Source organism: Hippocampus guttulatus, chromosome 14, assembly GCF_054856545.1.
Source record: "Hippocampus guttulatus isolate MCC_2025c chromosome 14, RoL_Hgut_1.0, whole genome shotgun sequence".
Classification (NCBI taxonomy): Eukaryota; Metazoa; Chordata; class Actinopteri; order Syngnathiformes; family Syngnathidae; genus Hippocampus; species Hippocampus guttulatus.
Window position 1 is genome coordinate 16,353,276 of NC_141274.1, and position 12,791 is coordinate 16,366,066.

Consider the following 12,791-nt stretch of genomic DNA (forward strand, 5'->3'; position numbering starts at 1 on the left):
AGTGAAAGTATTACATCTAACAATTAATCGATTTTACGATGTGAAAACAAATTACTTTTATTCGGCGCATTCAGTATTTTTGACGGTAAACCGCGAATTTCTTGTGAATGGGCGTCTCGCTGTTGTTACAACTCCCAGAATGCACCGCAAACTGGCCACGTCGTTTTCCCTGGCTCTCAAACAAATTGCACATTTTCAGTGTCACTTGATAGCATTTGAATCCGTGTATCATTCGTTCTTTCGTTTTTCAACTACCAATCGAAAATAAAAAGGAGACTGATGATTTTGTTTTTCGTTTTCTTAATCCAACATGAAAAACGAATATATATTTTTTCATATTTCCATTTTAGGCTCGGATCAAATATACGAAACGGAAAAACGGGCCACATTTGCTTAGTTTATGAGAAAACGCTTGAAACTTCTTTATTCCAAACACGTCACTCTGTATGTTTGACATTTAAATCGTGTCGCGATTTCGTTAGCGGCTTGAAGAGCTAGTTTGTAAATACGGTGGCCTTTGAGGGAGCGACAAAATCCGTTTTGCAAAATGCTACATAGTGTGAAATGTTCCTAACGCGTGTGTGTGTGTGTGTGTCGGGGGGGGGGGGGGGGATGATAAACCGTGTATGCAGGTTGGCTCGAATCCCGGTACAGTAGTAAAAGAAATGTTTCGTCCTTGTCCGGAGTCTATAACAGAGTATTAACATCTGATATCGGAAGATCAAAGAGCAGTATATGACAATAATCGAGGCGAGACGGAACAAATTCATGAATTAAGATTTCTACGTCACGAGATTTTTTTTTTGCCAATATTTTAAAAAACGGGTCTAATCATATTCCTGATGTGGATTTGAAAAGATAGTGTCAGGTTAAAGACAGACTGTGATATTGAACTACTTGAATTGACCTGACCGCACTGTCCTGCCCTTTCGTCTGTTGTTTGGGGACTACCCCCCCCCCCACCGCCCCCCATCTAGTTAAAATGGTATAACCCAAGAGGCAAGGTGCAGCTTGCCATCGTTACTGTCAGTTGCTCTTCATGCTCTTAAAGCATCAGTCAAACGCCATCATGACTTGTGTCATTAATAAAACAAACATCTGTTGTCTGTTCACATAAACAAAACTGAGATGTTTCTTCCCAAAATAAGGACACTTTAAAGAGCCCCCCAAATCTTTGAACAGTCGTGTGCATTGTGGTTGCAAGACATTTTGTACTCACTGCATCAATAATATTGAGACCGGGCGCTCGTGGGCCAAACACCAACAGAATTGTCACAGTCAACACATGCTTTGGCCAACACGTTTAATAGTTTATCCCATTTTACTCTATCCTATCCAAACAGTAAAATCCAAAACGATTCAAATATACACTTAATAACATGTACACGTGGCTGACTTACAAGTGGCCACTGGAGTTGTTGGTTGACATTAGTCATCCCACAGACGACAGAACATTTTCCGTCAGACATGCCGACATGAGCGATGCGATTACAGTATTCCAACAATGAACGCGATCCCAATTTATAACACTGGGGACACTTGCTTTGGGGAAGCCACAACACCAGGTCCACATGCGCAATCGAATGAAATGACTAACCCTTTACAAAAGGTAATGATGGTCTCTTTTTTTTGGTGCAGCTCTTGTTCTGGATCACATTAGACGAGCAGGTGTGCCTTAAATTAGGAACTGTTAGTGTAGACAGAAGTCCCGCCCCTCCGCAGAGTGCCATGACACTTGGTTTTAGTATACAAGACATGCTCAGAATTTTGAAGTAGATGAAACATGTCTGTTTTCTTTTGCTCAGAGGTAGGACAAAGAAAGAATAAGTTGTAAAACTGCATGAACAAGCTGTAAAAATCACCATTAAAATTGGACTGTGGCTCCATACATGGACGTGAATAACCCCAAAAGTAAGTCAATAGAGTCAACATTTCTCATGATTAAGGTTGCAAATTCTTCAATTTTCCAGTCATTAATGAGAGTAAACTGGGAATTGACAAAATTGAAGGTTGGCTCTTAATAGAGAATTTAAATACAGTTGGGGAAAAATCTGAGTAAAACAAGATTTCCTCCGATTTACATGTGCCATCTAGGGAGAGCGATATATTTTTGCATGGATGTCTCATTATTGTCGGTGCCTTAAAATAATGGCCAAAGTCATATTTTGACAAAAAATAATAAATTGCCCTAACATCTACCCATCTCTGCTAAAATTGTCTACAAAAAAATCCTTAAACAGATTTTTCAATTCTACACCTGGAATGAAATTTACTAATGTAATCTAATTAGAAATAGGTTATTTTTTTGTGTTTGTTTTCTGAACCCCCCCCCCCCCCCCAAAAAAAAGACCATTATTTTAAGAGGTTGAGGTTAACATCAGAATGGAAATTTACAGAAAATTTCCCCAACTCTTTGCAGACCCATTAACCAGGCCAACTGACAAAAAACAGCGTGTGATGAAGTAGTGCACAAAAATCAGAAAATACAAATCTATAAACAGGTGACAAGTGCTCAATTCCAACAACCAAAATAACAGCGCCGGGTGCTGGAGGGGAAAACTCAATAAGTAAAACTAACTCAGAGTGGCCAGGTGAGGCGGTTCTAGTTGTCGTCTTCGCTGTCGTCGTCGTCGTCCTCACTGATGAGGTAGCCCCGCGCCCCGCTGTGGTGAGGCAACGGCGAGGTCTTGTTGAAGAAGGGCAGGCGGAAGGTGGGCGAGGGTGAGCGCTCCTCGCGAGTGGGGCTACTGCTGGGGCTTTGGCGAGGGCTGATGGCCTGCAGCATGCGACCTTTGCCCTCCTTCAGCATGTGCTTCTGTTCTCGCACACACACGCGCGTACACACACACCAGAGAGACTCTTATTAACATTAATATTTTTTCTTGATTGAAGACAAAAATCTGTTGCGTTTTTCTTGTGGAGGCAGATGAGGTTATTTGCGATTGAGGCTAGAGAAAGTGGCCGCTTTGGTTTTGGCCAAACTAGGATTAAATAAGTGTGCAGCAATGTTTCCCCATTGTTTGGGTTGCTATTATTGTGTTGGGATCATCAAGTATCGACCACTTTCAGGGGCGCAACATTTATTCACAAAGATGTGCAATTCTGTCAGGCTGCTCAAGGGCCGCTGTCCTGCCCGTTTTCCAGCTTTCCCAGGAGCAACACACCTGATTCAAATCATCAGGATCATTCTAATGCTGCTTCAGAGCTGGCTGATGAGCTGATCATCTGAATCAGGTGTGTTGCAGCCGGGAGAGCTGGAAAACAGGCAGGACAGTGGCCCTCCAAGCCCGGAGCTGGACATGCCTGGGCTAAGTCCACTGTACTTCTTATAAGAACACGTTACACTTTTTTTCAATAGTTCAGACAAATTATTTTTATATAAAGTCATACCTCGGTTTTCGACCAGAATCCGTTTCAGAAGGCTGTTCGAAAACTGAAAGCACGTATTCCATTATAATCAATGTAATACATTTTAATCCATTCCAAGTCTTGAAAACAACTTTTTAAAAGCATTTTCTTTTACTATTTTACACCATAAACTGTATACAGATGTAATAAGAGAGCAGGTAAGATGTAAAATACTGTACAAACGTGTATGTTTTATTTTTACCAATTTTAACATAAACATTAACATTGTAAGATAAAAATTCAAGTAACATCTCTCTCTCATCGTGACAATTGTAGATTACATTATTTTACACCTTAAACTAATAAACCCTTTTTTCTCAAATCTCCATACAATTGTCTTGCTTTGCCACAAATCGTATCTTGCTATCTGTTTCTCATTTATGAAAATAAGCAAAAGTTTCTCCACTTCCTCTAATATTTGTGGCCTTACACGAGATCCTTTAGCCACATCAGTGACTTGAACATGATCTTTCTTTTTAGGATGCTGCTGATCGTCGATTTCGGCATGCCGAACTCCTTAGCCAACACAGACACACGTACACCTGATTCATATTTCGCTATCAAATCTTCCTTAAATTCAATAGTTTTGCACACTATTTTCCTCTTTTTTTTCACCATCTTTACTACTTCCACTTGCTTTCTTTGGTGCCATGATTAGTGGCTGATACCCAATGCAGAAATAACAGTCCGATTTGTGTAGATGTCAACAAACATGATGCTATTTTTTTTTATCTTTATTGAACACGTCTGCTCACAATGGAACGCTACACGAGGAAGCGTCACTTCCTCGTGTAACAAAGGCGAGAGGAGTCGAGTGGCGCATTCATGTGCGCTCAGTTTGGTCGATAACCGATTTTCGGTCGTAATCCGAGGCATAAAAAAAAAAAATCTAAATTTTTAGTCGAAAACCAGTTTGGTCGAGAACAGAGATAATAATAATAATAATAGATTTTATTTATAAGCGCCTTTCAAGACACCCAAGGACACTTTACAATAACAAAAAACACAAAACAATACGGGTTGAGCAGCGGCAGCCAAAACGCGCCAGCGTTCACTCAACCCGAAAGTCAGAAAGAAACCACAAGGGAGGGAGAGGGGGAGAAAAAAAAAACCCACGCTCGAACTACCCTCATTTGAGGATAAGATGTTCGAAAACCGAGGTTTGACTGTATATTTTTTTCGAGAAGACATGCTCAGTGCTGTATAAAAAGCAGCAGAAAGTTTCATCACAACAACAAAATAGAGGAGATGATCTCCGTTGTAGATACCAAATATCAGAATGTCGGAGCAGAGTTGCAAATTTCAACGCTCAACTCGGGCTGCAGCTGTCGGATGTTTTTAGAATGAAGAATTCTACTATAAGAATAATACTACACTAACAGCACGTGGGAACCGAGCATTATTTTTGTCCACTTGGGGTCGTCATGCTTATGTTCTACTGTAGTATCTGTGACTCTTGAGAATGTATAGCTCTAAAAGGCGAGGCTTAGTGAGTGAGGTGGTCATCAGTGAATAAGAAAGTAGAGTTGGCTGGCTGTCAACCGTCCGTGAGTGACAGCGTCAGTTGGCTCTTGTATGAAGGTGCTTAGGTCGTGTTTTGTTTTCTTTCTTTCGTTTGTGCAATGAAGCGAATGAGCCAGCAGCCATGTCTGACCCGTAGGCTATATGAGATTACCTCGTTATCTGTGTTAGCAAACATAAATGTCCTGTTGTGGCTTGCATTGCACTTTGTCTTCACTGATACATAAGTATGAAATGATTGCTAACATTGGAGATTCTTTGTCTTTTATGGACTCTTTCCGCCTGGTTTGCCGGCATGTCACTGACTTGTCTCGGCAGAGAGGGGTGCGCCCATCTGTGCGATGACATGTTGCTATGTAAAAGTGCAACGTTGTGCCTGCCCCCACCCGGCCAAAAAAAGAAAAACTTTCTTCATTTTCAGCAGCTGGCTCCCATTACAAAACTTCTCCTGTTGACATTTTTTTTCTGTGTCATCAAAACGAACACACGACATTACATTCTCACCAGAGCTCCTTCCGGCCCGAACATCTGCAGGAAGTTGCCAATGAACTCCCGGGACTTCTCCTCCCACTTCTGGATGAGGTCGATGCTCTTCTCCTCCACCTTGAGGACAAACTCTTTGCTCTTCTCCTCCACATCTCGTACCTTCCTCTTCACCTTGTCCACGCGCTCCTGCAGGTGGTACTTCTTCTCCTGGGAACACGGTCACGTCACACATCAGTGCCGGCTCCCGACAAGATGCGAAGGCAACGGGAGTTTGCTTACGTTGATGAAGCTGACGTTGAGCTCCTTGGCCGTGTAGCCCCTCTGCAGGTTGCGCCTGACGTACACGTCGTAGTCGCGGACGATGCGCGTGATGATGTCAGAGGTGGAGATGCCTTCTGTCCGCTGGGTGGGCGCAAACATGCCTGTGGGTAGCACAGCAGCTTTTCAACCCTTGATGCAAACTGGGTTTTGTTACACCCCTTTATCTATCTATGCCAGCGACATATAGTGACAGGCGGGAGAATGATATGCTCTTCCACTCCATGGGAGAAGGTGCAATCAATGTGGAGCAGTCATGATTTGATTATTATATTAGCAAAGAGTTGTGAAGGTCCTCTGCTACAGAGGCTGTCAAAGGTCTACACAATGGCAGGATTTTTGTGAGCTTTTTTTAAAAGCTGGAAAAGAATCAACGTGGAGGGAAGACTGAACAGTTCCAAATATCAGTGTGTCCAATGAGAGGTTTCCGGCTTCCATCCCGTGTGCAGTTTGTGTATTCTCCCGCCACGGGCTTGTTTACCTGCTTCCTTGATGTGCTTATACACGTCGTCACTGCCAGCCGAGGAGTATGGGATGTCATCATGGGCCACAAAGTCAATCTGGCCCAATCAACAAAGGTGACACAGCGGGTTCACTCATTAAAAAACAAACAAACAAAAAGAACATTGAAACAGCAACACTCACGCGGTGTTTGGCGAGGAACTCTGGCGTCAACGTCCAGGGGGCGTTGCGCACCACTTCGTCCACGTAGCGGCAATGTCGGATGGCGTCGTAGCGCTCGTCTTCATTCATGACCGTGAAGCCCTTGAACTTGTGCGTCAGGTCGTCACTGCAAACTTGAAACAGGAACAACAGAAGTGAGATAACCCCCACATGATTACAATGCCAAAGGGAGTCCGGTTCGACACCACTGCAAATTATAGTGCTCAATAAGGCAGAGCAATTTTGAAAAATAATCTACCGCCATTTCCGGACTATAAACCGCACATGATGAAAAGCCAGCTATATTTAGCCATAAAAATTCATTTGTACAGCCGCGGACCGCTTCGGACGAATAGCCGCGGGTCACCGTGTTATTAAATCGGCGATTATCGATATGATAAACCCAGCGGTCGATGATCTCCTGGAAACAAGAATGCCAAACGCAGGTGCAGCCCCCCCCCCCCCCCCCACATACACACACTTACCTCCGACTATGAGGTGTGTGTTTGGGAAGAGGCATTTGGCCTGCATTAGAGCCCTGGCATGTCCCGAGTGGAAAACGTCAAAGATTCCATCAGCATACACCCTCACCGGCCTTTCCGCTGAACAGACAGAAAAGGGCACAAGTGATGAATTCTGTGGACATCAACAGATAAAAGGTGGTGGAGGGAAGGAAGGATCACTGCTAAGTTTGACTCACGCGGCGTTCCCCGTTTGGCCTCTTCCATGCAGACCCTCTGGTAAGGCTGCGAATTCGCTGGCACCAGCTCGTCGGCGAAAGGCGCCGGTTCCTTCAACCCCTAAAGGAGCCCCACAATCGGCATGAGAGGTTAAGCAGCACTCAAGAGCCTGCCCAGCTCTTTCCACACGACATATGAGAAACCATGCCATTCAAAAGTTTGGGGTCACACACAAAATGTTCTGTTGGTGCATCACAATTTCATGCTTTAATGCATTGTGCAGCTCCTGGTGTGCGCGCCTGTGCCACTAGGGGGCAGAACAGTGCATAAAGACCTACCACCCGCACAAGGATTTGATGATAAAACAGAAGACCTTCACAACTAAGCTACAATAATGAGTTGTTTTGTGCAGAGGATAAAGAATATGTGCAACATGAACATCTGCTGTGTTTTACAATGTGTGTTAGCAGTAAGCTAGTGGACCTTCACAACCAAAGTGGTTGCAGCAAGTAGACTTCGACTTGAAGAAAGAACTTGGCCTCATTGTTTTGAAACATACTGTAGTTCACTAGCTTGAGCTTTTTACCGCTTGTTGTTGACTGCGAAATAGCGGCAGCAATTCAAATTTCCTCGCAATGTAAAATAAATAAATAAAGTCTGGCCACTCGTATGTCGAGATAATACCGCGTAGCTCTATAAAGTTCCTTCAGCCAGAGACTGTTACACCCGCGCTGCAAGAAGGAGAGATACCACCACTCATTCCTACCGACTGCTGTCAGGCTGCTGAGTAAACATGCGTAAAAAACAGTAACCATTGTAAATAGCACAGCCACCTTATGCTGCATATATGCTGTTGCATATATGCTTATATCTACATCTTACATTTATATTGCATTCTATACTGTGTACAGTTCTTTTTCTGAAATATTTATCTATTTTGTGCATGCAACACTTTGTTGTCCCCCCCCCCCCACCCCGGCCCTCAATTTTGCTGTTGTAGACTGCAAATTTCCTCAGTGTGGGACAAATAAAGGTTATCTTATTTTATAAATTGTTTGCATCTCAATTAATTAGAATAGCAGTGAGAAGTTACATTCCAAAACTGAAACTTGCCTCGAGTCATAAAATGCATTCCAAGCTAATTTCTAAATTCTTGATCATTTGGGGTGGATTCTTATGGACTATGCTATCTTAAAGTTGGTCTGAAATAATGCACTCCATGCGTTCAATCAGTAAATATATATATACAATAAATTATATTTTCTACAATTTTGTGTGTGTGTGTGGGTGTGTGCGCATGTGTGTGTGTGTGTAAAGTGTAAATTCTGTTAGAGCATATTTAATGAAGAGCGTTGAAATTGTAGTGTGCAATAAATTAAAATGCATTTTAGATCCAGAATTGACTTTATGCGAGAGTTGTGTTTTGATCCGTGAAAGAAAATGATGGCGTACTACTTTTCTGGAAAGTGGAAGACGGTATGTGTCAACGGAAGAGCGAAGGTGGTGATCATGGGACCCTGTAGCTGTTCACGTAAAGCAACGCGCCAACTTTTCATGACCAAACAAGGCCCGTGCTTTCTTGCTCTTCTGATTGTGCAATCGCAACGAAGTTGTTACCACATGAACCTGACATGCACACACGCCCGCGGTGCCAACTCACCACGGTGCATCTGGGGATTTTGCCGATCCTTTCTCCCACCTCCTTGTCCACATTGGAGACGTCTCGTTTCCTCTTCCTGGAATGAAGTGGCGTGCTGGTGCTTTGCATCTGAGTCAGAGGTCAAGACAAACGACCATGACAGCTGCTCCGTGCGAGAGTACACAGAGCGGCGGCCGGCTAAAGTCAGACGTGATATCACTGACGCAAGGGCACCCATATTCGATGCTCGCTGACTTCGGATGACCCCGTGGTGTGACTAACTGTCAGCTGAGTGACTCGCGGCGGTCGCACACACTGCTCCTTTTAGACAACATAATCAGCATCTGCTCCCCCGTTCTTGATGACGTAGCGCAAATTTCTCTTCTTGTGCTTCTTAGGAGGGATGAGACACACTGTTTTTTTAATTCATGAGGCCCTTGGTCAGTCGTTTTACACACACAGGAGCCAGGATCAATTGCCACCCATAATGGTGCCATGACCGTTGCATAATGCGTCCCCAAACAGCTTATAACCCCTGCAACGTGCCAACGTAGCCCTGCTTGGGAACCACTGCTTACTTGACATTTGTAAGAATGGTGTCCCATACACCTTAAAGGGTTCTAACACCACAACTAATGATACTATATTTAGCCCATCTCTTTAATTTTTCATTGTTCCTTAACTGATTCCAGGACACACGGTGTAATTCTCTTAGTTTTATGTTTAGTTTGACAGTAAACTTCAATGGGGAGTGGAAATAAATAGCTTGAAGCCACTAGTGAGAGGATTTTGCTGCTACCAACTCGCGTCGTCGTTACATAATTAGTGCTGACAAGCGATTAAAAAAATTATGAAATTAATTATGATCTGTAATTAATTGATCTATCTATAAATTAATCTCATCTAAAAATTGTTGAGAAAACCCCTATTTTCATTTTAAATTCATTAGATTATTGAGAAGATTGATATCACAAAAAAAAGTGACATTATAAAGTATTTTATTGTTTTTCAGCAGACTTGGACAGATGCAGTCCTAGCCATTTACTTTCTGCTGTATTTGAGACTAGTCAAAGTCCTACCTGCAACCTTTAGTTTCGACCACGAAGGGGAATATCACTGTTTTGTTTATTTTTGTAAATCTCCAAAGAATTACAAAATAAAAAAAAATAGAACATCAGGTCCATAAAAAGTACCAGATGTATGACAAAAATGGCATTCTAAATATGGACAAAACACGAACTCCTGTTTAAAAAAAAAAAAGTGCTCTTAATAAATGTCATTTATGTATGTATCAAAGATCCTCTCTTTTAAACAGCAAAATAACCACATGCTGTAATTTTTTTTGCCCCAACGCAAAGGGCTCGCTTGCATAATGCAATGCAAATGACCATTCAAGGACAACAGCAAACCCATATCAAGTGCAAAAACGATCAAAAAATATCATTCTAAATCCACCCAAAGGTTATTAGGCCTGTAGGTCAAATTTAGAAGCAACAAAATATCTCCAAAAACTGATTTGCCCCCCCCCCAAATAAATAAATAAAGTCAAGACATTTTTAAAAACCAGCGTGAAAAAAAATCACTGGAAGTACACATAAAGCGGCCTTTGATGACAATTTGCTGTTGACCAGCAACACAAGCCTTTTAAACTTCTCTGAGTGTGAGGCAGACGAGCTTCTCCTGTTGAAGGCCACTTCCAGACATGCGGCGAACAAAGCAAGAGGCCTCCAACAGGTGAGTTTGTTATTTTTAAAAAAGCCAGCAAGCGGAATTTCCCATTGGCTTCATTTTGATTGAAGAGTGGAGCTGTGCGCATGTTATAAAAGCCTGCACAATAACAAGTGACAGTGGCAGGCGTGCCACCACTGCACATGACGTCACGCAAGCCGCTTCTAAAAGTTTGGGAGAGGCAAGTCCTGTTTAACCGCATGCCTACTTCTCGGGCCTTTGTTGCTAATATAATTTTCAGGAACAATTCCCTGAGGTTTTTCAAGATTTTCGGGTGCTCTCGGCACTGTATCCAACTACACTGGATCCACCCTTGTACTAAGCAGCGAGCAAATCCCACCTCCACATTCAGAACCAAAACAAGAGCAAACTGCAGTAAGCTAAACCTTTTTAACACAGTTACTTTAGGATTAATCATGTTCAAAAATCTGAATTTTTGCTTCAAAAATGAAGTGATCTTTTTTTCACCACAATGCTTTGAAGAGAAATTGTGCTATTTTATTTGTAACTCATTTATTTGTAGCTACAGTATCGGAACTAATTTTTTAATTATTCGTGGCCATGTCAAATGTCGTTTTTGGTATATACAGCGAGCTGTTGAAAAATGGATGATGGGCTGCAAATGGACACCACTGCTTTCATATGTATTCCTTATCTTATCCTTATCTTTGAGGTTTTTATTTTTACCCAAAAATAAGACATTTGCTTTTTCTCTGGAAAACAATGATCAAGATTTTATCTTATTTAATTTATGCAACTGCATTTTGCACAATCAATTTGAAACTAAGTCCTGTAGTCCTGTTTTGGAAGAAAGGGATGGAAATTACAACTTTTTTATTATTATTAATCGATTAATTCGACAGATTGAGCTACCATTAAATGAATCATTCGTTGCAGCACTAATTGTCATTTAAATTATGCAATGCATTTGGGATCTTCCTCATCTGTAGACAGCAGTTAAAAACATATTTGGTGAAGACATGGTTGCTGCATGTTTTTTTTTTTAATGAAATGCATAATTTTTGTGATTGTCTCTTCAGCATTGAAAGCATTTTGTGAGTGCCAATGGAAGTCAGGGCCTTTTTAAACTTTCGTCGTGGGAGTTAAATTGATTTTCTACTATCCAAAACTGACAGTTGTGAATAATTTCATCACATTTCGTTTGAAGCAAAAGACTCTGCTCCGTCCAAAGTGGACGTGCAAGCTATTTTTAAGACTTCTCAAGGTGAAAATGAACCGCAAGAAAAAGCGTCTTGACAGCAGAAAACCAATGACACTGGTCGAGCAGCTTTAAGTCTGCTTGCATTCTTTTCGAGCACTGAGCGTGCGAACAACTTCATGTGCACTGGTTTGAGTGTGTTGTTATTTACTTACTGTTTGCTCACTTTTGTCCGGTCTGCTACTTGTTGGTTTCTCGGTGCCCCCTCCTTCCGCAAAGGTAGCTAGCTAGCTCTCTAGCCGGCTAACTGGATTGATGCTAGCTCGCCAACTACCGTCGACTATCAGCTCGATGCTAGCTGTCAACTTGTTCGGCTTGTTGGCTAAATTGGAGCGAGTGGGACGGAGACAACTTGCAAAAATTCCCCCCCTCCCCCCGGCGGCGTGGTACTACGCCCTGGTGCGACGCCCTGGTTCTCGCTGTGCTAGCCGTGGAAGAGTGCACAGAGCAAAGGCAGACTCGCAATTGGGCAGCAGACCAGTGACAAGTTGTACTACAACGCTGACAGGTCAACAATTGGGGAACTACAAACATGGAGCAACCTGTCCGGGGAAAGGATTCGAGACAGAAACGTTTCCGTTGTTGGTGCCGAAGCGGTGCTGCCACTTAGCGGATTGACACTTAAATTCTGTCTTTCTGATTGTCATGTCGATTATGATGATGATGATGATAATAATAATAATAATACATAACTGCTCCTCTCAATTTTCCCTCTTAGGCTCAATAAAGGATACCTTGTTCCTATTTTCTTTTCCAAAGATATTAAATATTAATGCAAATCAGTAATTCTTTAATGAGATACAATTATTCCGAATTTTGAAAAAAGAATAAAAGCATTTTCATTAACCAATTAGAGGAGAAAAAATGGTTTACCAATGCATACCTGTCAACTCATACGGTTTAGCCATAGTTCATACGGATTTTGTGGTGAATCTTACGTATATGGCCGTATCGCACAAATCATACGGATTCTGAACATTTCCGGGGTTTTTTTTCACCAACTCCAAATGATTTGGAGTTGGTGAAAAAAGTAACGCAGGAATACAACTCTGAACACAGTAATGCCACTAAGTAGAATGATGATTAGACATTAACCAGACATTGTATTATGGAGATCTACAATAAATAT

General features: G+C 42.1%; 1 protein-coding gene across 2 annotated transcripts; it reads right to left on the reverse strand.

The window, feature by feature from the left end:
* Positions 1-1,288: 1,288 nt before the first annotated feature.
* pcyt1aa (phosphate cytidylyltransferase 1A, choline a) lies at positions 1,289-12,171 on the reverse strand. Of its 2 annotated transcripts, none has more exons than XM_086129583.1 (9): positions 11,818-12,171; positions 8,737-8,878; positions 7,097-7,196; positions 6,882-6,998; positions 6,379-6,530; positions 6,215-6,293; positions 5,695-5,837; positions 5,434-5,622; positions 1,289-2,815 (listed from the first exon to the last, which is right to left on the reverse strand). In XM_086129583.1, the coding sequence occupies exons 2-9, from the start codon at positions 8,842-8,844 to the stop codon at positions 2,603-2,605; spliced, it is 1,101 nt and encodes a 366-aa protein (XP_085985709.1). In that variant the 5' UTR covers positions 8,845-8,878; positions 11,818-12,171; the 3' UTR covers positions 1,289-2,602. The 2 variants fall into 2 exon arrangements, with proteins under 2 accessions (XP_085985709.1, XP_085985708.1); XM_086129582.1 differs by having other exon boundaries at positions 8,737-8,844; positions 11,818-12,169.
* Between the last annotated feature and the right edge of the window lie 620 nt (positions 12,172-12,791).

Coding starts and splice junctions, on each gene's coding strand:
- pcyt1aa (XM_086129583.1), bottom strand. CDS start 8,844: ATGCAAAGCACCAGCACGCCACTTCATTCCAGGAAGAGGAAACGAGAC. Junction 6,531..6,881: donor CACACACCTCATAGTCGGAG/GTAAGTGTGTGT, acceptor TCCTGTTTCAAG/TTTGCAGTGACGACCTGACG. Junction 5,838..6,214: donor TAAGCACATCAAGGAAGCAG/GTAAACAAGCCC, acceptor TGCTACCCACAG/GCATGTTTGCGCCCACCCAG.